This window comes from Felis catus, chromosome D1 (assembly GCF_018350175.1).
Source record: "Felis catus isolate Fca126 chromosome D1, F.catus_Fca126_mat1.0, whole genome shotgun sequence".
In the NCBI taxonomy this organism is placed as follows: domain Eukaryota; kingdom Metazoa; phylum Chordata; class Mammalia; order Carnivora; family Felidae; genus Felis; species Felis catus.
In genome coordinates, this window is record NC_058377.1 from 6,719,892 (window position 1) to 6,747,081 (window position 27,190).

Below are 27,190 nucleotides of genomic sequence, written 5' to 3' on the forward strand. Positions count from 1 at the left end.
GGAGATAAAAATAGCATCTAACTCGTGGAGTTTTTGTGAGGATTAATAGAATTCTTTTTAAAATATGTATTTTTTTAGAGTCTGAGCAAGAGCGTGTGGGTGTGCGAGAGGAGCAGGAGAGGGAGAAAATCTTTTTTGAAAAAAAATTTTAAATGTTTATTTTTGAGAGAGAGAGAGAGAGACAGAATGCGTGTGGGGAGGGGCAGAGAGAGAGAGGGAGACATAGAATTTGAAGTAGGCTCCAGGGTCTGGGCTGTCAGCACAGAACCCAAGGGCAGGGCTCGAAATCATGAACTATGAGATCACGACCTGAGCCCAACTTGGACACTCAACCCAGTGAGCTACCCAGGTGCCCTGACGACTAACAGAATTCTTTTTTGAATTGTGGGAGTGCCTGGCTGGCTCAGTCGCTGGAACATGTGACTCATGATGTCAGGGTTGTGAGTTCTAGTCCCATATTGGGTGTAGTCATTAGAAAAGGGGCACCTGGCTGGTTGGGTCCGTGAAGCATGGGATTACATCTCAGGTGGGTCCCACCTTCGGTGTAGAGCCTACATAAAAATAAAGTGAAAAAAAGTAACTTAAAAGATAAAATTAAATTAAAAAATTCTTAATTGTTCAGTAAAGTTAGCTGTTAATATGCATTCTATTCCCCTCCTACTGAAATAGCTGCAAAAGTATCTCATCATAAATTAAAACCCAATCAGATGTCTGAATAATACTTTAATGAGCTGTGTAGACCTAAGCGGCAGAAAACACTCAAGTGACACCACACCCCTGGCACTACAAGGTCAGAAGTGCGAAGACTGGAGCAGCGGCGCCTCCCGACCCTTCCGGGCTCAGGCCTGCTCCTCCGGCCCGAAGGTCTTCCGTGGCCCCGCCCCTCCTAGATGTCGGCCAATAGCTGCGTGTATCGTCGCCGTCCGAGGCTCCTATTGGAGGAGCGGGCGGGGCGCGGCGGTCCGGGGTGGGCGGGGCAGCGGCGCGGGGACCCCTGGCGTGCGCCGGCAGTCTCCACGTAGAAGGTGTCCCTGGGTGCTTGGTGGTCATGGCTGTGCTGGCGGCTCTCCTGCGTGGCGGCGCCCGTGGGCGCGGCCCCCTGCTCCGGAGGCTGATGCGGGTGAGAGGGGTTGGGACCCGGGCTGCAGAATGCCGGCCCGCGCAGGGGAGGACCCGCGAAACTCCAGGCGCAGGCCTCGGGAACTCTTGCCGGGAAGCCCACCTGTACCGCGCATGCTCAATGCGCGCCGCTGCCTGGGGCCTGCGGGGACCCGCGCGTGGGTTGCGCGGGCTCGGACCGTTGCAGGCCGAAGGGTACCTCCCTGGCGGGCGCCCTGAGCGAAACGTCTTCCCCGGGGTTTTCCTTCTTTCCTTTTAAATTTTTCCCGGGATTAAAAAAAAAAACAACAAAACATGTTTGTGAGCATCGTTGTCAGGATGTTTTATGTTCGTGCGGTAGGTCATCATTGGGCTTGCGAGACGTGAGGCCCTAAGGGGGAATAAAAAGAGGCCCTTGGTGCCGCTCAAATTTGCCAGGGAAAATAAATGGCTGCTCACCATACAAGGAATAGATTATACTTGGTGTTTCTTATTTTGGAAGGGGTGGCCTCCGTGGGCGTGCATCGCCTCTGGTTGTTGTGCCGGCGGTGCACAGTAGCCACGGCCTTGAACGCCAAGACTGTGTTTCCCATACGTCAAAGCAAAGGAGCCTGCACCTTGGATTCAGGATCTGGCAAAATTTAGGGATTAGTAAAACTTCAGGGTGTGGCTGGTGAGGCCTGAGTTTTCCAGGCTGATTGGGGTAATACGCTTTGAAGTCCACCCACGTCATTTTTTATGAGTTGGGATTTGACCCAAGTCAATGGAGACCGTTGATGTGGTTTTTTTTTTTGGGGGGGGGGGAGGGGGAGTTGTCATAGCCAGAGATCTGGAGGATTGAAGTGGGGGAGAAAACCATTGTCTGTTTTGGTTTGAGGTAACTTGAGCTGCATGCTGGCAACAGAAGCTGAAAAAGGGAGCAGCATTCTGCAAGAGATTTATGAAAGAATAAATGTGGAACTTGACAGGGAGGGTGCGGGGCCAAGGGTAAAGGAAGAGTCTAAAAATAACCCCCGGTGACTGAGCAAATAGAAAAGGCAGGAAGAGTGGGTTTCCAGGAAGGAGGAGTTCTTTTCTTCTTTCTTTCTCCCCCCCTTCCTCCCCCCACCTAGCTGCAGAGGGGAGTTGGGAAACGTACCAGGATCAGTTCTTAATGAGCTTGTTTGGTATTTCATGGAATAGATTGGGGAAGTCAGGGTTTCAGCCAGTGTTGACCAGGTGAACTAGGTCCTGTTAAGAAATAAACACAGATGCAGAGCCTTCTTAATTTATAGTTAAGATATTACCGTCAAACACACAGTTGCTGATGAAAGAGTGGAGCTGTAAGTTCACAGCGTTGGTAATTTGAATTCAGTGGTCATTTACTGAACTACAGAAATCTGTTGTAAGGGGATTTTCAGTGTTCAGTGCCAGTTTGTTGAATGGAATGTGACTGTTACCCTTGGCACACAAGTGTGTCATGATCAGCGAACCTGAACGGACTTCATTGGAGCCTGTTGCCCTGCCAGCTGTAATCACTAAGCGGCTGGAGGTAGAGTTCCCTGCCACTCATTCAAAGAATACCAGCGCTTTTCTTTTTTTGTATTATTTTTCTTCCTGTTTACCTTCTTGATACTACTGAGCATCGCCTCCTTGAAGCTCCTATTTTGACCCAAAACTATTGCCTTTTAAAAAAAATGTTGGTTTATTTTTGAGAGAGACAGAGGGTGAGTGTGGGGGAGGGACAGAGAAAGAGGGAGACACAGAATCCGAAGCAAGCTCCAGGTTCTGAGCTGTCCGCACAGAGCCCCATGCGGGGCTCGAACTCACTATCTGTGAGATCATGGCTGGAACCAAAGGCTCGAACTCACTATCTGTGAGATCATGGCTGGAACCAAAGTTGGATGCTTAACTGACTGAGCCACCCAGGTGCCCTTTTTTTTTTTGTTTTGTTTTGTTTTTGTTTTTTTCTTAAATACTCGAACTGATAAAACAAATTACTGCATTGTGCCTGTCCTGGGTCTGTTTGTTGTCAGATTCCTTTCTGCCCTCTGTATTGCTGCAGGGCTTCCTCTTGGGTGTGCAAACATCTAGGGTCTACCAGCTGACTTCTGGCTGTGTTCAGAGGCTGGTAAGAGATGGGGAGATTGGAAGGGAGAAGCCAGGATTATTTTCTCTCCGTCTGCCCTTAGATGGTGTTGCAGACAAAGTCAGTGGCTCTTTTGGTTCTTGTTTTTGGAAGGTGACCCTGACCCCTTGGCTTTGGTAACCTTGGTTCTTCCCTTTGTCCTAACATCCTAAATGTGCTAATGCCTTCCTGTTGTTAATCTGTACTGCCTGTCTCCTGTTGTTCTTCGCTTTCCTATCACCTTTGTATTTAATCTCTGCATTCAGGTATGTTTCAAATACAGTGGTTTTCATTTTCCTCGTTGAACCCTGGTGGATACACTTCCCATTCCCTTTCACCCCATGGTTTTTGCACCTCAGTCCCTCGGCCTGCTTTCTTACTCAGGCCAAAAGAAAAGTCAGGATATTGCCGTAAGCTGGCAAGTCGTATAGCAGTTGGATGTGCTAATAAACATAGGCAGAGAAGGAGAGATTCCAGAGGTAGCCTGGAAGTAGAATCTGTTGCCCTTCATGACTAATTGGCCAAGAAGAACTGAGCGAGAAGGAGTTAGGTATAATTTGGGGGGCTTGGCCTGCCATTTAGTGGAACGGTAGAGGTTTTCAGAGGAACAGATGTGGGGCAGTAGAAAGAAAGTGATGAGTTGTATTTTGGACTTGAGTTTGGAGTTGCCAGTTAGAGGAAACGGTGTGGCCTGTAAGAGAACTGCGTGAAATACACATTTGGAAACGACCAGCTGCGGTCGGCGGTAGCCTTCGCAGGCCTCGATGAGCTCCGAGAGAGCAAGTGCATGGAGGGAGAAGAGAGCAGGACTTCGCATGGGGCCTTAGGGAGACAGGGCATTTCAGGACAGGCTGGACAAGCAGGATCCTGTGAAGGGGAGGGCAGAGAGCATGGCATCATGGGAGGAAACCCTGGGCAAGAGACTGTGTCTGAAAGCCCAGGGAGGGGAGGTTTTCAGCAAGGGGGATGTGTTAGCTTTCTTGGGCTACTGTAACAAAATTGTGCACTTTAGGCAGCTTAAAACAAGAGAAACGTTTGAGAGTTCTGGAGGCTGGAAATTCCAAAGTCATGGTGTTGCCATGACCCCCCCCCCCCCCCCCCCATCCTGTAGGGAAATCCTGCCTTGCCTCTTCATCCCTTCTGGTGGTTTGCTGGCGATCTTTGGAGTTCCTTGGTTTGTTGATACATGGTTCTAGTTCTCTGCACTGGGCAGTCTCCCCCAGTCTTCTGTTTTCTTCTGTGCATGTCTGTCTCTGTGTTAAAATTCTCTTTCTGTAAGAACATCAGTCCTACCCGATTGGGGCTACTTGTCTTGTTTGTTTCCATAAGGACCACTATCTATAAAGTTACAGCCTAAGGTACAAGGGTTAGGTCTTCTTTGTTTTGGCAGGGTTGGGAAGTGGAGCACAGTTCAACCCGTAACGGGGCACTCAGACTGTAAAGATTTAATATAACAAGGTAGTTAGGTAAGATTTTTTTTTAAATTTTTTATTTATTTATTTTTTTATTAAAAAAATTTTTTTTCAACGTTTTTATTTATTTTTGGGACAGAGAGAGACAGAGCATGAACGGGGGAGGGGCAGAGAGAGAGGGAGACACAGAATCGCAAACAGGCTCCAGGCTCCGAGCCATCAGCCCAGAGCCCGACGCGGGGCTCGAACTCACGGGCCGCGAGATCGTGACCCGGCTGAAGTCGGACGCTTAACCGACTGCGCCACCCAGGCGCCCCTAGGTAAGATTTTTTAACAGTGGGATTAGAGAAATGAAATACCTACATTGAAAACTGTTGCTTGCAATTAGCATAACTTTTTTAAGTTTGTGTATTTGTTTTGAGGGAGGGGGAGAGAGAGAGAGAGCACCAGTGGGGAAGGGGCAGAGAGAGAGAGAGAATCCCGAGCAGGCTCTGAGCTGTCAGTACAGAACCCGACGCAGTGCTCCATCCCACCGACCAGGAGATCATGACCTGAGCCAAAGTCCGATGCTTAACAGGCTGAGACTGAGAGACACAGGCGCCCCGATTGACATTTTTAAAGCTGGGTGCAGGGAACTGGGCAGGAGGCTGTCCTATTGGTGGGAGAGCGGGACAGGACCTGGTGGCAGTAGTGGAGGTGGAGAGGGGGAAGAATTTAGGTGTATTTTGGACACGGGAGTGCCCACATCTGGGGTAGGGTATCTGGGTTTTGGGGAAGGTGAAGGGTGAGTGTTAGGGTCTGGGCTTGAGCACTTGGGTACTGCGATGTTCGGAGGTGGGACGTGCCGGGAGGCAGCCAGTTTCCTGGGGTGCAAATTGAGGGCAGTGGTTTGGACACGGAACTGAGGCCAACGAGGTCGTGCTTGGATCCGGAGTCTGCAGGTCGGTGGGGAGGTCAGGCTGGAGACGGTTCGCAGGTCATCTGGGCGACCGTGAGGCCGAGGGAGAAGGGAGGCCCCGGCCCTGGGCGGGCTGGGAGGGGTGACACAGCCCAGGACCGTGTGACTGTGGACGCCGAGGACAGGGAGGCCTCGGTTGGTGGTCCCGGCGCCCTGCGGTGGAGGGGACCCGGCTGGAGGAGGCCCAGGCAGGGAGCCCGGGCCGGACCCGCTTCCCGAGACCGAGCGGCTTGCCTGCCGCGCCGACCCTGCTGAGCTGGTGCCAGGCCGGGGGTGGAAGGGGCGTTGGTAAGCGGGTGGTAACCGTAGGCCACCTGTTGGAGAACTTGGGGACCGGGAAGCCGAGCAGTGAGGTGAACGCTCAGGGTCGGCGGTTTGGGAAGTTTGCGGGTGTTTGTGTGGGAGGCCGCGGAGCCTGACTGTGCGCCTGGATCCTGGGCGCGGGTGGGGAGGAGGGGAAGGTGCACCTGAACGTGCGGAGCCTGACTGTGCGCCTGGGTCCAGGCCGGGCGGGGGCTGGGGGGAGGGGGACGAGGAGGGGAGGCGCGCCTGAACTTGTGGACTCTGAGAAAGCGCAGCTGCAGGCAGCATTGGGCCGGGGCCGGCGGAGGGGCCTGGGAGCCCTGGGTTAGAACCAGGACCCCTGAAGAGGAGGAGTGGCCCGAGTAAAGGCCGCGTGATTCCGAGGCTCCGCCTCCCTTCCAGACTCGCTGTGGAGTGGGGGTTGGGGGTTGGGAATATTCACCACGGGCGGCTCCGGGCAGCTCCCGGCATCCAAGGCATCATAGGCCGCGTTACTGGACCCTGACGGAAGGTCAGTCTCCGAGGAACTGCCTTTGCCTCTTGCGGCCCGTCAGGCTCTTTCCTCCTGTTGTGGGAACAGTTATGTTGCCTTCCTTTACTTCTCTGCCTGCCGAGGGCTCCCTTCTCCCCTGCCACCTCTGCTGTGACGCCGTGTTGGCCGTGGTGCCCACCGGCTCCAGCGCCCGGGACCCCTCCGTTGAAGGGCCCGTCATCACCCAGTTGAGCCGGTCTCTCGGGGTGCCGCTTGGGTCACAGTCCACCCCGTCCGTGGTGCTGTCAGCTCTGGCCAGCCGGAGGAGGGTGCAGTCAGAGGTACTTAGGGCTGTCCCTTCCACCCCGTTTGAGAAAGGACTGTAGCTGGCGAGGCCGTGACTGGCATGTTCAGTGCAAATGGGAACTTAAAAAATTTCTTTTCACTGCTTTAGTTACAGCCCACAAGATCGAGTATGTTGGGTTTCCATTAAAGTGTGTTAGTTTCCAAATATTTGGGAATACCAGCGGGAACTTGTAATTCAAAGTTGGATCACAGAGGATAAGCTGGAATCCTTCACGAGAAGTCGGTTCTGTCCGCAGCAGCCCCGATTATATGATGTGTTAAGGGCGCACTTGTTTTCGCACAGCTGAGAGGGGGAAGTATGGGCATTCGGCAGGTGCACTTGGGTCTCGCCGGCCGAGGCCCTCGTGTGCTGCCCTGGGCCAGTGTGTACATGGGAAGCTCAGGAGAGTGAAGTCACAAACCTGGCTCGTCTAATGACTCAGCTTCTAGAGGGACAGGTAGAGATGGCGGGGGAATGTCCTTTCAGGGTCTGTGCAGATGGGTTAGTCTGGAAGTGACAACATGTCGGTGACCTCTGTTGTGTGTACTTGTGACGTATTTATTGGAAAGAAGAACTTAGAATGTAGAGTTGCTGCCCGCAGCGTTTTGTTGGAACTCTGTCTGGAGACCATTGCGTCACGCCAAGTAAGCCTTCTCACTGATCCCTGGGGATGGTTTATGAGTCTCCCTGTGTTTTTTTCACATGTTGTCTTTGGAGCGTGGAATGTGTACATGTAATTTTGACATTTCTCATTTTGGTAAGACTATGATGCTGCTGTAATAGAGGGATTATATTTTATGGATACCGGATTCCTGATGTCGCCTTCGGGAAAGTAAATGATTCCAGGCGTTACTGAGCGAGTGAAGGATCAGGTCATTAGCAGGTGTATTTGACATCCCTGCCTCACAAAGACTGTAAAGACATCTCTTCAGAATATGAGCTGCTTTGAATATTGTAACAATTATATATATATATATATGTTTTAATATATTTCTTATGTTTATTTTTGAGAAAGGGAGAAACAGAGCATGAGTGGGGGAGGGGCAGAGAGAGAGAGGGAGACACAGAATCCGAAGCAGGCTCCAGGCTCCGAGCTGTCAGCACAGAGCCCGATGCGGGGCTCGAACCCACGAGCTGTGAGATCATGACCTGAGCTGAAGTTGGACACCTAACCGACTGAGCCACCCAGGCGCCCCTAAATTAGGTTATTTCTTGTAGCAAAGTCGTTTATGTGAACTTTCTACCTAAGAGTGACTTACTCCGTCGTATTAACCTGGGGAAAGAAGATCTTAAATGCTGTTCTTCCACTGCCCGGAACAGCACGCTCTCTTACGTTGCTGTTTGCATCTGTTATCTAAACACTTGATAAACCAGTTTGTTGCGGTTACTGCGCTTCTCTCTGCTTGTAACCACTCGTCGAATCTACTTTCTTTTCGTGCCGAGTTACAAATCGAGAGCTGCCGTGGGTTATTTGCGCGAAGTCAGGCCAGCCTTTGTGTGTTGTGGGTTTGTTACACTGAGGTGTGATTGCCTATTGATAACTATCAACAAGAGTAGGTTCTAAATAGAAGTTGTTAGTTTTGAGTATTTACTTTGCTTACTGACTTCAGAGGCTAAAAAAATTTATTCTTTGTTCTTTGTCCTGCAAGTTGTTCATTTCCAGGAAAGTCAGGTCTCTGAACTGTGACTTGTATTTCCTCAACTTGGTCTTGATGGGTTTTGTTCCTAAGAGCAGTGCAGAAAGAAGTGGGGTGTACGGCAAGGTATTTACCCTTTTCTTTCTGGAAAAATAATTTGTCTGGGGATATAGGCCATGTTTATAGGAGGTATGTTTGCCTCAGATAAATCAGTACATTCGTTAGAAGTGGATGAAGAAAATAACAAGTTTTATTTATATATTTTTTAAACAACGAGGATATTTTCTTGTGGAGCTCTAAAATTACTTAATTTAGAACTTAGATTTAACTTAAAACTACATTTTATAAAACTTACACTTAAAAAGGCCTAGAAATTTTAAGTTTATAAACTTATCTGAAGTTAAAGCAACGTTTCAATGAATAGCTAAAAAGTGTATTAACAAAGTAGTATTTTTTCAGATTGTAACAGTGATATGCGTGGTGTAGAATGTGGAAATAATAACACGCGGAAGCAGAAAGAAGTCCCCATAACCTCGCTGCTGAGAAGTATAAAATGATGTAGGTTAATATTTTTTACACGGTAACTTTATAATTGTTTATATTACAGGAAATAAAATACATGGAGCGAAGTTATGTATCAAAACCCACCTTGAATGTAAGTATAAATTTAAATCGTACTTAAAAATTTTAAAAATTTAAAGGAAAATGTGGTCAATAAAAAAAATGTCTGTCTTTATATTTGCATGTTTGTGGGGCCACCTTGGGGGCTGCTGTGGTTGGGAATAGCTAATTCTTGAAATACTAGGTTAAACTCCCAAGTGCCCCTGAAGAGACATCAGTCTACTGCCCTTGCCCTGGATAATAAATATCTGCTCCGTCCCCACTGTCTCCTGCCGAACAGCCTTCTCTCTCAACTGGGCCGTGTTCGTCCTCTCAGGGACCCTCTTTATACCGTGAGGGACGTGTAGAGGCCACATGGAAGATACTAGCAGAAAGAAACTGAACCAGGCTGGGTATTAGATAGGAAGGACCATCATCTGATCACCTGGTGCTTTCTGAGGGGCTCTCTTTGTTTTCTGAGTCCCTCAAATGACTTCTTAATGGCCATAAATCTTTTTTTTTTTTTGAACTTAAAAAAAAAAAGTTTATTTATTTTGAGGGAGGGAGGGAGACAGAGAGAGGGTGCACAATTGGGCGAGGGATAGAGACAGAGAGGGAGAGAGAGAATCCCAAGCAGGCTCCACACTGTCAGTGCAGAGCCCCATGTGGGGCTTGAACCCACAAACCGTGAGATCATAACTTGAGCCTAAGTCAAGAGTTGGACGCTTAGCTGACTGAGCCGCCCAAGTGTCCCTAATGGCCAGAAATCTAAGGAACACTTCCCTTATTTATCTCCGGCCTTAGGAGAATGCCCAAGGCAAGTGTGAGGAGAAAACTGTTAAAATAGTTTGACAGTGTCTAAGAGGGCTTTATCTATTTTTTCTTATGGTTCATATTAATATTGTCTTACTAATCACTTAAGAAATTATGGTTGTGCCGTGTCCTCCTTACATGGCCCAGCCCCGTCCACCCAGCACGCAGGTCTGGACCGCCCCCCACCCAGAGCCCCCCGTCAGTGAAGAAGCCTTTTGGTTAGCGCCCTTGATGGTGCAGGTGACAAGGAAACTGATCGTTTCCTAAATTGTGACGGCGTAGTAGAATCAAAACTCAAGCTTCTGGTTTCAGACCTCTTGTGGACAATGGGGAAGCATCTGTGCCTGCTTTAGACTTGGTTTGTCTGAGGTTTTCAGTTAGATCTTAAATCCTAAAGCACCATTATTGGATTGATTAGTCTTACTGCTATTCAAATATTGAGATGGTTTTAAGGAGTAGTCATTCATAAAAAGTCTGTTTTTTTAGATAATAAAGCGGTCCCCTTATCTGCGACCCCGCTTTCCATGGTGTCCGTTCCCAGTGGTCAGCCTGGGCCTGGAAGGAGACGATCCTCCTTGTGATGTCCCCAGAAAGCCAGTAGTAACCTAACGCTCCGTCCCAGTGCCTGGCCGGCTCACCTCACGTCACCTGCGTCCGTGGGCATTTTATCATCACCCACCACGGTGGTCCTCGGGGGGCATCCAGGACAGTAAGATCCTGAGAGAGGGACCATGTGCACGTGACTTTGATGCCAGTTATTCTTGTAGTGGTTCTGTTTGACTAGTCATTGTTGTCAGCCTCTTACTGTGCCTGACTTATGAATCGAACTCCGTCACGGCTGTGCACACGTAGGAAAACCGGTATAGTGTTCATTTCTCTCCGGTTTCAGGCGTATCCCCTGGGCATCTGAGAAGGTATCCCCGGTGGATAAGGCTGGGGGACCACTGTGGATCTGTGAGTGATGTTGATTTAATGAGAGAGGGTTTGGGTGAAATTGTGAAATAGTTCTTCCCATCTTGTGTCTTGCCAGGAAGTGGTCATAGTCAGTGCCGCGAGAACGCCCATTGGATCCTTTCTAGGCAGCCTTTCCTCCCTGCCAGCCACTAGGCTTGGTTCCCTTGCAATTCAGGGGGCCATTGAAAAGGCAGGTCAGTAGTTGCTTGGCTTTTTTTTTTTTTTTTTTTTTAAATAAGTAAACTCTGTGCTCAACGTGGGGCTTGAACTCATGACCCGAGATCAAGAGCGTTGAATCGCTCAGTTGTACACCTGAAATGAATTCTACACTGTGTGTTAACTGACTGGAATTTAAATGAAAACTGACAAAAAAAGAAAGCAACAGAGTCGTGTGCTCTGCCCACTGAGCCAGCCAGGCACCCCAGCTCCCGTGCTTTTCTGTGTTGAGGGGGGCAGTGATCAAATGGGACAAGTATTTGTTTTGCACTAACTGCATACATAACATTTAGAAATGACTTAATGCCTTCCATTTCTTTTATTTTTAATGTTTATTATTTATTTTGAGAGGGAGGGAGGGAGAGAGAGTGTGCTAGCGGGGGAGGGAGAGAGAGAGGACAGAAAGAATCCCACGCAGGCTCTGCACTGTCAGTGCAGAACCCGATGCGGGGCTTGAACTCCCAAACCGTGAGATCATGCATGACCTGAGCTGAGATCAAGCGTCCGTCGCTTAACTGAGCCACCCGGGTGTCCCTCAATGCCTCTGTTTCTAATTTTCTTGTGAAGGAATCTTTGTACTACAGGGCCGCCTGGCTGGCTGAGCCCGTTAAGTGTTCGATGCTTGATCTTGGCTCAGGTCATGATCTCACGGAACATGGACTGGAGCCCTGTGTCCGGCTCTGTGCTGATAGCTCAGAGCCTGCTTTGGATTCTGTCTCCTTCTCTCTCTCTCTCTCTCTCTCTGCCCCTCCCCCACTCACACTCATTCTCTCTCTCTGTCTCTTAAACATTAAAAAGAAAATCCTGGGGCGCCTGGGTGGCGCAGTCGGTTAAGCGTCCGACTTCAGCCGGGTCACGATCTCGCGGTCCGTGGGTTCGAGCCCCGCGTCGGGCTCTGGGCTGATGGCTCGGAGCCTGGAGCCTGTTTCCGATTCTGTGTCTCCCTCTCTCTCTGCCCCTCCCCCGTTCATGCTCTTCTCTCTCTGTCCCAAAAATAAATAAACGTTGAAAAAAAAAAATTTAAAAAGAAAATCCTACAGTGAGTCTGAATCTCACAGCTGACAAAAAGAAACCATTCCCGCTATATAATGTCGTTATATATATATATATATATATATATATATATATATATATATATATAATACCTTATTAGTAATCACTGATTATTCAATTGAATAAAATACAGACATGCCTGTTTTATTTGTGTAACAAAAGGGATTCCGAAAGAAGAAGTGAAGGAAGCATACATGGGGAACGTTCTACAAGGAGGTGAAGGTCAGGCCCCTGCGAGGCAAGCGGTCCTGGGCGCAGGTACCGGGAATTGTTCTTCTTCTACACTTAAGGTGTTTGGCGCAGCACGTTGGAGGCCATGTCTGCTTAAACGAGATGTCAAATGCGTCACAGAACATGGGTTTATATGGGCAAGAGCAATGCCGTTGTGGGTTAGAGGTTAATGTGCTCTGTTGTGTTCATTTTAACTCTGCGGCTGTCGAAGAGTGTCTTCTTTTTTCACAAGTGTGACCTGACTTGTGTCGGTTCTAGGCTTGCCTCTGTCTACTCCGTGCACGACTGTGAACAAAGTCTGTGCCTCGGGGATGAAGGCCATCATGCTGGCCTCTCAGAGCCTCATGTGTGGACATCAGGTAAGAAGCACCTCCTTTTCCAATTTGTGGTGTCGGAAGTCCCCAAAAACGTCGCCCTTGAGTGCTTTAGAAGTGCGATCCTTTGTCCCGAGTCCAGCCGCTGTGGTGTTTGACGCTCGCCGTCTGGATTTGCTTATCGCGCTTGGAGGAGACGTCAGATGATAGCTTCTGTGTCTTGTGTTAAAAAACAGTTTTCGGCCAAGATGTTTTAGTCTTTGGGTGACCTTCTACTTGGTCTTTTTCTGAGATTCTGGGTGATTTACAACATCATGACTTTTTTATTTGCCAGAATGAGAGGGTTTTCATCAGAGATGAGAATAAGGTGCTGACCCTGGGAATCAAATCCTCGACTGAGCCCAGAATTGATGACGCATTTATGGTTCCTACACACCCAGGTTCATTTGTTAAATTGTGCAGGTTTTCTCCTGGCTTCGCTGAATTTTTTAATTTTTTATTTTATTTTAGAGTGTGTGAGAGAGCGCACACGAGTGCAGGAAGGGCAGAGACAGAATTTTTTTTAATGTTTGAGAGAGGGAGCGTGAGCAGAGGAGGGGCAGAGAGAGAGGGAAAGACAGGATCCCAAGCAGGCCCGCACCGTCAGCTCGGAGCCTGGTGTGGGACTCAGAGCCGCGGATCGCGAGGTCATGACCTGAGCCGAAGTTGGATGCTTAACCGACTGAGCCACCCGGGCGCCCCATCCCATCATGACACACTTGAGACCATTTTTTTCATCGGGGGCAAGAGGGTATTTGTATGTTCGCCGTGTAACAGATGTTGAATGAAGCCCACAGAACGCTTGTGTGCTGGAGCTGTGAAGCGGGCGTACTGGGTCTGCAGCTCAGCTCCTGTTGGAACTGACACTGTGCGTGTTCGCTGCCGGGCAGGACGTGGTGGTGGCAGGTGGGATGGAGAGCATGTCCAACGCTCCCTACGTAATGAACAGAGGCGCTACACCGTACGGTGGCGTCAAGCTTGAAGACTTGATTGTGAAGGATGGGCTGACTGACGTCTACAATAAAATCCATATGGTAATTATTGCTTTTTAAGGAGAAATACCGGCTAGTATACAATACTGCTTGACCTTATTTTAAGTTTATTTTGAGAGAGTGCATGGGTAAGCTGGGGAGGGGGCAGAGGGGGAGAGAGGATCCCAGTCAGGCTCCGTACTCCCCGCGGAGCCTTCACGGGGCTCGAGCCCATGACCCTGGGATCGTGACCTGAGCCGAAATCGAGAGTTGGGTACTCAACCGACGGAGCCACCCAACTGTCCCTGCTTGACTTTTTAAAATAAGTGTGTTTTGGAGAGGAAGGATGGGCTCTGTAAATGCTCACTTTCACCATTCGTTTTGGGAAAATACTGTCCTTTGCCCACTGCATCAGTTTGACTCAGTTGTTGAATAAACCGCCCCACCCGGGGGGATAGGGTGTGTCCTGACTTCTAATGACGGATTCCACAGCCGTTGAATTTGCCTTTGAACTGGCAACTTCTGAGCTCACTCAAGTACCTGACGAGGAGACTTGAGTGAAAAATTACCCGGTATCGAAAGAAGTGTATTTTTAGAAACTGAGTTTACCTGCTAACCACGGTTTTAGGTTATACAAAGTTGGTATTTTATAAGTTACGCCAAGTGAATTAGTTTGATAAAGATCCCAACTTGAATCAGGGGAACTGTGCCGAGAACACGGCTAAGAAGCTGCACATCACGCGCGAGGAGCAGGACGCGTACGCCGTGGGCTCCTACGGCAGGAGTCAGGCGGCCTGGGACGCCGGGAGGTTTGCCGAGGAGGTCGTTCCTGTCACGATTTCGGCGAAAGGTAGACGCGTGACGTTCCAAAATCGGTTTGATTTTTAGTGGACTTACATGTTGTAGAAGTCTGGTTTTAAAGTAGTATGTTTTTATGTTTGTTCAACTGAGGACACAGATGGTTATGGTTACTAAAGGGAAACGTTGCCAGTTGAGAGAGAATAGAATTAAACCCAATTTAGTATCAGGTTCCACCTCCCCAGATTCCACTGAGAATAATACTTTCAATTCGAGAAATGGATTTGTTGAAAACCTTTGCAGTGTAAGTGACAGACCATATATTAGCCTTTTAAGTGAAACCGGGGATTTATTAGAAGGGCGGGGCTACGTGGCTCTGGGCTCCACACCCCTTTGTCCCACCCGCATCCCCAGAGCCCCCTCTGCAGGGCTTGTGGTCACAGAGGTCACAGGGCAGGCGCCCCCTCCCCCCCCCCGCCCACCCCACCCCCGACTCCAGCAGACTAAATCCACAGTGAAGTCTTGTTCCTTTGGTTTAGGTTACATTTCCATTCAGAAATGATGACTAGGCTCCGAATGACGGAATTGCCGGAGCCTCTCCCGACCCCAGGGTCAGGAGAGTGGGTCGTATCTGTGGTGGCAGAATAGGGAGGGAAGAGAACGAGGTGTGGCCATATCCAAGATTCGAATCGTCCAACTATTTAATAAGCTCCTCTTTCAGTCACTCTCAGGGCCCAGGTGATGGAAGGTAGCGTGGGGTCCCCGGGGCGGTGCGAGGTGCACGGGCACAGAGGAGGCCCAGGCTGCCCAGGTCCTTGCCCACGCATCGCACCGACTCACTGTGGTCTTGGCTGGTGATTACTTAAAAGACTTGTGTTTCAGGCAAACCAGATGTAGTGGTGAAAGAAGATGAAGAATATAGACGTGTTGACTTTAGCAAAGTTCCAAAGCTGAAGACCGTTTTCCAGAAAGAAAATGGTTAGTACTGTGAAATGAAGCGTGACAAAAAGAGGAGTGAATGTACCATAGCTAGTCTGGGAACCACCTAAGGATTTTTTAAAAAGTAATTCTAGAAAACATACAGCTGTTACTTAACATTTTCAGTTATGTCGGGCTCATGTGAAACGAACAAATTATGTTTATTAAAAAAAAATCTTTAAAATCGCTTACTGGTTAATACCTTCAAAATAGAAATCCTAGGGAAGAGATTGTAGAATGGGTATAGAATGCAGTTTTTCATTCGCAGTTCATCTTGAAAGTGCATTGTGACATGAAAGTCGTTGAGATGTTAAATCCCTGTAAGATTCTTGACTAGGAAGCCGACAGCAGAGTTGTTCCCTGTTTTATCGCCAGTGCCAGGTAGGCCCTCAGTAACTGTCAAATGCTACCGTAAGTGGATGCCAGTGTTTAAGTTAATGCTTTTGGAATCCTTGAGAAGGTCAGTTCTGCTTTTAAAATTGGCTGTATATACAGTTGTCGTAACCCAAAGTTACTTTTCTGCCTTTCCTGATTGTCTTAATACCAACTATAGGAATGGATCAGTTGTCTTTATTTTTCAAAAAGCGTTTTATTTATTTTGAGAGAATGCATGTATGAGCAGGGGGAAGGGCAGAGAGAAAGGGGGGAACAGAATCCCAAGCAGGCTCTGCGCTGTCAGTGCAGAGCCTGAATCAGGGCTTGAACTCACGCACTGTGAGATCACCACCTGAGCCGAAATCCACTCGAACGCTTAACTGACTGAGCCATTCAGGCGTCCCTGGGTCAGTCTTTTTTAAAGTATCATATAAAATTCATATTACAGAAACATTTTTATATTTTTAGCTGCGGTCTACTGTAGGGTCTTTGTTGCAATTAAAAAAAAGAACCTGCTTAGTTGACATAGTTTACATACTGTAACATTCCGAGGTTTAAAATGTTCAGTCGAGGGGCGCCTGGGTGGCTCCGTCGGTTGAATGTCTGACTCCTGATTGCTGCTCGGGTCATGATCTCACGGTTCCTGAGCGTGAGCCCCACTTCGGCCTCTGCACTGATGGTGCGGAGCCTGCTTGGGATGATCTCTCTGCCCCTCCAGTGCTCACAAACGGACTCTCAAACTTAAAAAGTTGAATGATCTTTAGAGTTCTTGACGTCTAACTTGAAGTGATTATAGAGAACAAGTACCTGGTTTTGATACTGAGTTTTTGCTTCTCTCTTTCTCTGGGGAGAAAAAATAGCTGGCTGGTCTGTATGTCTGAAGTGCAAGCCAGCACGTACCTAGTGCCATCACACACGTGTTTCTGAGCTAGCTTTGACCAGACGGGTCCAGAACTAACCCAAGGCACTCTTACACGAGTGTCAGAGTTAGCTCTGCGTGTGCTTCCCGGAAGCTGGAATTCTCGCCATGCATCGTGGTCATTTTTCACGCGGCAAACCACCCAGGCATTACCCTGCAGGAATTTATTAAATCGACCCCGGTGAATTCCGTGTGAAACTGTGTTCTCACCTCCTGCTCACTGGTGCTTGCAGGCACAGTCACGGCGGCCAATGCCAGCACGCTGAACGACGGCGCGGCCGCCGTGGTTCTGATGACCTCGGATGCCGCCAAGAGGCTCAGCGTTAAGCCGCTGGCAAGGATAGCGGGTAGGTCGTGTTCTCAGCTCGTTTATCCCTTCACGTCTGCACACTTCCCGAAGTGGGGTTTCCATGCTGGTAATACACGGTGTCTACACGTGTACCGTGTGATGGGATGTAACTCATAGTGGGAGCAAGCAGCTCCTTTAACCTTGGTTACAACTTGCTTTACGGGAAGAGTGAGCTTTAAAAATTTTTGTCCTGTCCGATATGAGGAGTGGGAGAGTACAACGTACGTGTTTTACCGTGGCACCAAGGGGAAAGGTAGTTATTAAAAGTGTACGAAATTAGGGTTTAAGAAATAAATAATAAATGCCCGAGTACCTAGATTTCCTGTGTGACCTCGTCATACCCTCAATCTCGTTACACGTATTTCTAGTTGTAAAATCTGCTTTGCCTTCTCAATGTGTTAGACCAATACCATTTCGTTACTTACTAAAAGCCTTACAACTTCAGTTCTAGTCCAGGTCTTGGTTTCTTAACCTCAGCACTGTTGACATTTTGTAACCAACCAATGATTCCGTTGTTGAGGCTGTCGTGTACTTTGGATGCTTGGAGGCATCCTCACTGGATACGGCAGGACGTGGCATCTGCCTGTTGCAGCACCCACGGTTATGTGTGGATCATGCCAATGTCCCTGGAGGCCAGTTCCCTCCAACCTCCTACCTGTGAAAATCCATGGCTTTGATGACTAATGTGGTTTTATAAAGCACAGAATCCTAGAAAAGGAACAAATACGTTTACATCTATTAGGATTGGGAAGCTTGCATCTTTGCGTATTATATATAACAACTGTTAGCTATCTCTTCTACAAAAGATTTTAACGACCTATTAAATTTTTTAAACTCCAGCGTTTGCTGATGCTGCTGTGGACCCTATTGATTTTCCAGTCGCACCCGCATACGCTGTACCTAAGGTGAGAACAGATGAGGGCCGGTCCTCCACTATGCCGGCCTCTGGTTTGTTTCTTCCAACGCTGCAGGGTTTAGGTTTTCAGTGTCACTCGTCTGCTGAAGGACAGAGATAGCTTGGTTTTGAATCTTCCAACTTCTCCTGAAAATAATTTGAGCAATCCACAGACATCTTCAGTGGAACAGACAAAAACTGTGAATTATTTTTAAGTATGATGCTGAACCTCACACCTGGTGTGATGACCAGAGTAGGAGGTTGGCGTGGCAAGGGAAAAGGGGATACTGAGGGGCCTGGTTCTAGAATTCAAAGCACATATTCACTACTAGGAGGTCTCCATTCTGCAAGGGAACTGTTGGGAGCCGGTCTTAGAGTAAACCTAAAAACGGAAAACCTACATACTCCAAGCTATCGCTCTGATAATGTCTCTCAGGGAAGTTGCTTTGTGTGCGTGGGGGGAGGTCACAGGAAGAGACGGTGCTGAACGCGTTGAGAGGCTGAAGGATCGCAGAAGACTGCGCAAATATAGAGAGGGCGTCACCCTGAGGGAGAACCTGAGACCAGCAGCCACAGATAGAGCAGAAATCAGTGAGGAAGAAGGGTAGAGAGGATCAGAAAGGATGCGAAGTGATGGTCTGGCAGCAGGTGGCAGATCTGAGAAAGGAACGGAACGGCATGGTACGGCCTCTGAAAGTGAGTGCTGCCCTGGAGAGCAAGGGGGGTCAACAGGGATTCTGAAGGCAGAAGTGTGCTCCTGACCCCGGCCCGACTGAGAGCTCACAGGTGGCCACGCTCAGGTGCCCTGTTGTTGCCTTAGGCTGTTGGAACAGTAGGGCTTAAAATACTGAGCCTGCTGGAGGAAGAGAGGAAGGGGGAGGAATAGTTGCCAGTTCACGATGAAAGGGGAAATAGCCTGATTTTAGAGAATCATCATCCAACCATTAACACCCCAAAGCCTTCCTGCATAGCTGAGAAACTACCAGAACAATAGCTGATAGAATAAAAGACCGAAGTAATTTACAGTGAAGGTACAACAGCTAAGAGTGTCTGTGCCCCTCACCCCACGGCAACTTTTATAAAGGAGAAACTACAGGAGATGTAGAGAAAGACCCACACTCTTTGATTTGGCAGACCAAGATCTGCAACCAAGCATCAAGGCAAATAGATCTCAAGGCTGTCAAGTCAGAATCCCCAAATCGAGAATACGTGTTCGTTTCAGGTACCCATGGAACATTCAAGAAAATTGTTTCGCTGCAAAACAAAGAAATGCGAAGAGAATCCTTTGCTCGTAGTGCAGTAAGATGAGAAATTAAAAGCAGAAAATAAAAAGGCCCTTCCTGGAAACTAAGAAATTCCAAATTTAAATATCTGTTGCATGAGGGGGAAATAGAAACCCAAATTGCGGAATTCCAAGAAAACAGTGAAAATAAATGTTAACTGTAAAATAAAATTTTTAGGTTCTTAAAGATGCAGGATTGAAAAAAGAGGATATTACAATGTGGGAAGTAAATGAAGCCTTTAGTCTGGTGGTGCTAGCCAACATGAAAATGCTGGAGCTTGACCCCCAAAAAGTGAACATCAATGGAGGTGCCGTCTCTCTGGGACATCCCATCGGGTAGGTGGTTCTGGAAATAACCTGCGTCTGGGCTAGTGGCTACTTAACGACCTTTGTATCTCTGTCTAAACCAGACTGCTTCCTGCTCATCCCTATTACTCTTAACCGTTTCCTTCCCAGCGTCCTTGAAAGAGCAAACCCCACTTGTGACAGGACTTGACACTGAACACAGCCATGTCACTGTTGCCTAAGAACGGTTAGTTTTACGATGAAGAAGATTATTTAAAAGTAAAGTCTACGCTTGGGCTTTTAAAAAAAGCCCTAACTGTTCTGGAAACCTCTCTCTCCGGTTTAAGAAAAGGGGTCAAATTCTGCTGTCTGTAATGAAAGCCTTTTTTTCTTTTTAATATTTATTTCTGAGACAGACACGCAGGGGAGGGGCAGAGAGAGAGGGAGACGCAGAATCTGAAGCGGGCTCCAGGCTCTGAGCCGTCAGCACAAGAGCCCAATGCTGGGGCTCCAACTCGCGGACCGTGAACCCCGAGATCATGACCTGAGCCGAAGTGGGACACTTAACCGACTGAGCCACCCAGGGGCCCCTAGACTTTTCAAGTTAATTTGGAATTGAAACAGGTTTTGGTTATGTATTCTATAATTTATTAAAGACCAAAATGATCTCTCCGTCTCAGGATGTCTGGAGCCCGGATTGTCATTCATATGGTTCACACCTTGAAGCCAGGGCAATATGGTCTTGCCAGTATCTGCAACGGAGGAGGAGGGGCTTCTGCCATGCTGGTCCAGAGGCTGTAGAACATCTGCGTGTCCAGAGCATCGACCTGAGGTGGCTCGAAGGGCCCGGCGCCACCAGTATGACCAAGTACCCGGGGTCAGGCTGTAACAAGATCATCTGTTTGGGGTTTTGTTTTTTTAACTTTTTTAATAACAAGGTCAACTCTCAAATCTCTTGAAATTCTAAATAAATTTTTTCTTCTCTAAATCTTTGGTGATCTTGAAAAGTTTAAAATATTTTTGTTATAAAGCTATACTAGTTGAAACACCAGTGTTCAGTATTAGTGACTTTTAAGTAGAAGCTTCCATTTGAGACCATCATAATTTAAGAATCCCAAGCAGATTCCACACTGTCAGCACAGAGCCCAACTCTCACGGAGTCGTGAGATCAAGTCAGATGCTTAACCGACTGAGTCACCTTGGTGTCCCTCCTTGCAGCCTCTTCAAAGTGAGGGCAGCTGTTCTGTCACACCGGCAGGGCCTCCTACCATTAATGAAGAAGCCACAGGTAGTGTGGTCAATGTTGGTGGAAACAGGAAGATACCCATGTGCTCAGGTCTCGGATGGGTACAATTTCTCCTATCAGCAGGCAGGATTTGGGAGGACAGGGGTCTGAGAAGATCCTGGGCATTGCACTCTGGATTACGAAGGAAGGGAACAGACTGCCTATTCCGGTATGCCACAGTGCCTGTCCTTAAGCAGGATAAAATGCACCGTGTCTTGAATTTCATTTCCTCTGGGAAAAAAAAAACTACACTCTAGGCAGAGGCTGGGCTACGTATGCCAGCCTCAGCTGCGGAGCTCCCTCTGCAGGGAAAGCTCCTGTTCAAGCTGAGGTGGGCAGTGGGGAGTGGGTGCGGCGGGGGGAGGGGCAGAAACGGTCACTGTGCATAGTCTCCTGGCCAATACTTCATTATGGATCCTTGCCTTAGAAGGAAAAGGCAACATAAGGAAAAAAAGTTTTCTTTTTAAAAAATGTTTGTTTTTGAGAGGAGAAAGACACAAAATCCAAAGCAGGCTCCAGGCTCTGAGCTGTCAGCACAGAGCCTGATGCAGGGCTCGAACTCATGAACTATGAGATCATGACCTGAGCTGAAGCTGGACACTTATGTGAGCCAGCCAGGCGCCCTGAAAAAAATATTATTAAGATTCAAATAATACTTAAAAAAAAAGCTAACGTTTGTGGCTCAACCTGGACTATTTTAATTTTCACAAAGACTCAAGAGGGTAGGTACTATTATTCTCTCTACTATACAGACAAGGAAACTGAAGCACGGAGTAGCTGAGGTGGATACAAATCCAAGCAGAACTCCAGAGCCCAAGTTCTTTACTCACTGTGCTCGGTAAGTATCTGCCGTGACTGTAACATGAGGTGGGTAACATACACAAGAAAAGAAAACCCAGAATATGTTAGAATATTTCACTGAAGACTAACAGAATTAACACTGCATCTAAAATCAGTGATCTGGAAAAGCTCTCTGCTAATTCTGCGGAAAAACTGAGAGGAAAAGAAAAAAAGAACCAACCAGTAAATGGTATTCTTTAAAAAACAAAAACCTGTGGCACTCCCATCTTTAAGTACTAAGTGGGCAGGTTGGGAAGGCCTTTCATTAGCAAAATTAATGAACAGAATCATACGAAGATATTCTGGAGAAAACATCTAGGTAGAAAAATGAGTAGCCTTAGTTCTTATTTGTTAAACATTAGAATACATGCGACATACAGATTTTTATTGAAATAAAGTGTTAAAGATATGAGAAATCTTTAGGTATGCAAGAGCTTTGATAGCTCCTCCAAAAATGACTACATTTATTACCAGCACAGAGGAAGAAGAATCAAAATGGTATTTATTTTTGAGGGAGACAGAGGATCTGAACCATGCTGGTTCTTGCTGCCAGCAGAGCCCAATGTGGGGCCTGGAACTCATAAACCGTGAGATTACGACCTGAGCTGAAGTTGGGACGCTTAACCCACTGAGCAACCCAGGCGTCCCTAAAGTAGCTTTATTTATTTTTTAAAATAAGCTCTGTACCTGGCATGGGGCTTGAACTCATGATCCCAAGATTAAGAGTTGTGTACTCTACTCACTGAGGCAGCCAGGTGCCCCCAAATTAAAAATTTTTTAAGTTTAAAAGGACTGGCTGGGGAGAAAGGGAATGTAGGGGTAAAATAGGAGTTAAAAGAAAAAAATTTTATATATATATATATACACACACACACACACACACACATATATATACATATATATATATATATATATATACACACACACACACATATATATGCTAAATAAAGGCGAATGCCGTTAGAGTGTAAATATGAGTTCTATATAATGAATCACCATAGAATATAAGAGCTGAAAAAATTAGAGGGTTGGCATGTATCACAAATTATGAGAAGGCAGAAAGTGTTAAGATAGGACTTTCTATATAAAGAAAGGACTATTCAAAACAAAGTTCTACAGAACCTGAAGACAGACCAGAGAAGCCAGCAGACCCTACCTCTGATTTCTCACTTGAACCCACTGCACATTGCCGGCATCTTCCTAGAAGTAGTGTGTACGTTTGGTGTCCCACATTTTGCAGCTGCCACTCAAAGGTTGGGTACTTGCATCACTTGGCTTTGGGGGGCAACAGGGCCTGCACTCCTGGGTACTAGAGAATGGCAGCAAATAAACCATTATTAATGGGTGCAGGAGCATCCCCACAGGCTCCAGTGCACAGGGAGGGGGGCAGAGAAGGCTCTTGTTTGGTTTCTCTCTGAAAGGGCCCTAACCACCTGCCTTCCCAGCTGCTGCCTGACAGTGCAGCCTTCAGTCATGCCTGTGATCCTCCCTTCAGGACATTCAGGTATGGGTGTGCCCTCAGGTACTGCGAGCCACTGAGAACGGCAGCAGGACAGTCACAGAGTAAGAGAACAAAGAACTCTGGCCAGGCTAACAGATCTGGTTCATCTCCTACACAAGGTCACCATCAAGACTTGGAGGGGTTGTTGTATGTAATGTGTGGAAACCAAAGAAGAGAGTCCAGGAAAATGGAAAGAACAAGATAAAACTGAACTAGCCTTCATGAAACAGAGACCAGTGATTTACCTGATAGAGTTCAAAATAATAGTCATAAAGATCCTAACAGTGGTTAGGAGAACAGTATATAAACAAGGGCAGTATTGCAAAAAAGAGAAAGTATAAGAAAGTATCAAAGAGAAATCAGAGCTGAATACAGTAACTGAACTGAACACTTCAGTTCAGCAGCAGACTTGACCCTGTGGAAGAAAGGATCACCAAAATCAGGACAATGAAACTCCTCTAATCAGGAGAGTAAACAGAATGAAGGTGACTTAAAGGACTTATGTGAAAATATCCAGGGGACAAATACATGCATTACCAGAGTCCCAGAAGATAGGGGCCAGGAGCTTATTCGAGGAAATAATGGTTGAAGTCCCTCATCTGGGGAAGTGACCAGAAATCCACATCCAGGGAGCCCACAGAGTACCAAATAAGATGAATCCACAGAGCTCCACATCAAGACATACCATAATTAAATGTGAAAAGTTATAGCCAAGGAGAAAATCTTCGATGCAGCAGAGAAAAATGATTTGTTACCTACAAGGGAAACTCCTTAAGACTATCAGTGCAGTTTTCAGCTAATTGCAGCCAGAAGAGACTGGCAGGATCTGTCCAAAGTGCTGAAAGAAAAACAACGCCAACCAGTACTTTACCCAGCAGAGTTGTCTTTGACATTCGAATGAGAGTTTTTCAGACAAGAGCTGAGAGTTCAACACCACTAGGCCACTGTTACAAGAAATGCTAAAGGGACATCTTCAACCTGAAACAAAAGTAAGCTAGTTAGTAACAAGGAGACGTTTGAAGGTTTAAGTGTCCCTGGTAAAGACAAATAGAGTGAAATTCAGAATACTCTAATGTTGTAATGGTGATGGGTACGTCACTTGTAACTGTAGTAAGAAGGTTAAAAGGCAAAAGTATTAAAATAAGTATAACTACAAATATTTTAATGGTTGCATGAGGTAAAAATAGCAACATCAAAACCACAGTGTACAAGTGTGGTTTTTGTATGCATTTGAAGTTAGTTGTTATAGCTTAAAATGAACTATTACTAATGTCCTGGTGGCACCTGGGTGACTTAGTGGGTTGAACACCAATACTTGATTTTGGCTCAAGTCATGAACCCAGGGTTGAGGGATCAAGTCCTGATTTGGGTGGAGCCTTCTCTCTCTCTCTGGGGAGCCTGATGGCTCAGTTGGTTAAGCATCTGACTTCAGCTCAGGTCATAATCTTGAGGTTTATGAGTTCGAGTCCCATATAGGGCTGCGCTGTCAGGGCAGAGCCTGCTTTGGATCCTGTGTCCCACCCTCCTCCTCTGCCCCTCCCCCACCTGTGCACACACGTGCTCTCTCAAAAATAAACAAAAAAATTCTCTTTTCCCCCTCTGCCTCTCTCCCCTGATGGGGATTTCTAAAAATTAAAAAAAATACTTAAATGCCTTATGTAAGCCTCATGGTAACTGCAAAACAAACACCTATAGCAGATACACAAAAAGAGTCAAAATTTTACCAAATCACAAAGGGAGAGGTGAAAAAGGAAACAAAGGGATTACACAACAGCCAGAGAACAATTAACAAAATGGCCATAGTAAATCCATACCTGTAAATAATACCTTTAAATACAAAGGAACTGAATTCTCCAATCAAAAGATACAGAGTAGCTGAATGGAGAAACAAAGACTGGACTATATGCTGCCTGCAAATGACATACTTCAGCTTCAAGGGCACAGACTGCAAGTGAAGTGTTGGAAGATGATATTCCATGTACGGAGGCCAAAGAAAGCACGGAAGCTATACTCACATTGGACAAATTAGACTAAGACATAGAGGAGGCAGGGGTCAAGCCAACAGGAGGTTAAACAGTTTCAAGTATTGATGCACCTGACACAGGGGCATGATATAATTAGGAAGGGACTTCAGGAACCTCTTTCAATAATGGAAAGATTGTCCAGACATAAAATCAAAAAGGAAATACTGCACTTAACATGTTAGACCAGATGGACTTAGATATTTACAAAACATTCCATCTAACAGCAGAATCCACATTCTTCTCAAGTGCACATGGAACACTGTCTGGGATACATCATGGGTCAGGCCAGAAAAGAAATCGTGGTAAGTTTAAGGTGATCGAAATACTATCCAGCATTTTTTCTAACATAGGTATAAAACTAGAAATCAATTACAAAAAGAAAAAGTGAAAAATTTGCAAATATGTGGAGATTAAAAACCATTAAACGGAATCAATGGATCAAAGAAATCAAAAGAGAAATAAAAAAAAATATTGACACAGGGGCACCGGGCTGGGTCAGTCACCAGAGCATGTAACTCTTGATGGTGGGGTTAGAAGTCTGAGTTTCATGTTTGGTGCAGATTACTCACATGTAAAATTAGAAGAAAATGTTGACTGACACAACAAGTGAAAATGGAAATACAACATACCAGAACTTATGGGATGTAGCAAAAGCAGTTCTAATAGGGAGGTTCACAGTGACAAATGCTCACATTAGGAATCAAGAAAGATCTCAAACACACTACACCTCAAGGAGAAGAAAACAAAGCAACCTTTAAGTTAGTAGAAGGAAGGAAATAACAAATACCAGAGTGGAAATATATGAAATAGATACAAAAATGACAACAGAAAAGACCAACAGAGCTAAGAGCTGTTTTTTGTTGTTTTTAAAGCAGAAACAGAAAAACCATTAGCTAGACTTACTAAGAGAACTTGCTTTGGCAGCAAATATACTAAAAATGGAATGAAAATAAGAAAATTCAAATATATAAAAGTGTAAATGAAAGAGACATCACACAAATACCACACAAATACAAAGGATAATAAGAGGCTACAATAAATAATTCCCAACACACTGGAAGACTTAGAAGCAGATAAAGTGCTAGAAACACACAACCTACTAAGACTGAATCATGAAGAAACAGTATCTGAACAGATCAATTAACAGTAAGGACATTGATTCAGTAATCAAAAACCTCACATGGAAGTCCAGGACCAGACAGTTCCACTGCTTAATTCTATCAAGCATTTAAATAGAAGAAATCATTTTATGAGGACAGCACTACCCTGATAACCAAAACCACACAAGGACACTACAAGAAAGAAAATTACAGACTAATATCCTTCATGAACACAGGTGCCAAGAGCCTGAACAGCATATTAGCCAATCAAATTCTACAGCATACTAAGCAGATCACATAACACAATCAAATGAGATTTATTCCAGGGATGCAAGTGGATGATGGTTCAGTATCTGCAAATTCATGATACATCATTAACGAAATAAAGTGTAAAAATGATGTGATCATCTTTACAGATGAAGAAAAAGCATTTGACAAAACAAAAAAATCTGATAATAACTCCCAACATACTGGATATAAGAAGAATATGCCTCAACTTAATAAAGATCACCTATGATAAGCCCACAGCTAATATACTTTCAATAATGGTTGAAAAGCTCAAGGTCTCATCTCCAAAACATGAACAAGACAAGGATGCCCACTTTCATCAATTTTATTCAATAGATTGGAAGTCCTAGCCAGAGAATTATGCAAAGAAAATAAATAAAAAGCATGCAAGTCAGAAGGGAACTAAAACTGTCTCTATTTGTAGACAATATGACATACAGAACACACTAAAGACTATCAAAGTAACTGTTAAAACTAATAGATTTGGTACAGTTGTAGGACATAAGATCAATATACAAAAGTCCACTACATTTTTATACACTAAGTCTACTAACAGGGACATTAAACAAACTATCCCATTTACAATTTTATCAAAAAGAATAAAGTATCTAGTAATACCTTTAACCAGGGAGGGGAAAGATCTGTACACTGATACTATTAAGACATTTATGAAAGAAACTAAAGAAGAAACAAACGGAAAGATATTCCATGTTGATGGACTTCAACAAAGAATCTGAAAATTTGTAT

General features: G+C 46.1%; 1 protein-coding gene across 1 annotated transcript; it reads left to right on the top strand.

Annotated features, from left to right (window-relative positions):
- Positions 1-969: 969 nt before the first annotated feature.
- Positions 970-20,386, top strand: ACAT1 (acetyl-CoA acetyltransferase 1). Its single transcript, XM_003992328.5, has 12 exons — positions 970-1,120; positions 8,941-8,988; positions 10,777-10,894; positions 12,132-12,227; positions 12,459-12,559; positions 13,444-13,587; positions 14,224-14,374; positions 15,205-15,300; positions 16,828-16,941; positions 17,784-17,848; positions 19,299-19,456; positions 20,086-20,386. The coding sequence occupies exons 1-12, from the start codon at positions 1,049-1,051 to the stop codon at positions 20,204-20,206; spliced, it is 1,284 nt and encodes a 427-aa protein (XP_003992377.1). The 5' UTR covers positions 970-1,048; the 3' UTR covers positions 20,207-20,386.
- The last annotated feature ends 6,804 nt before the right edge of the window (positions 20,387-27,190 follow it).

Coding starts and splice junctions, on each gene's coding strand:
- ACAT1 (XM_003992328.5), top strand. CDS start 1,049: ATGGCTGTGCTGGCGGCTCTCCTGCGTGGCGGCGCCCGTGGGCGCGGC. Junction 1,121..8,940: donor TGCTCCGGAGGCTGATGCGG/GTGAGAGGGGTT, acceptor TTTATATTACAG/GAAATAAAATACATGGAGCG. Junction 10,895..12,131: donor GGGGGCCATTGAAAAGGCAG/GTCAGTAGTTGC, acceptor GTGTAACAAAAG/GGATTCCGAAAGAAGAAGTG.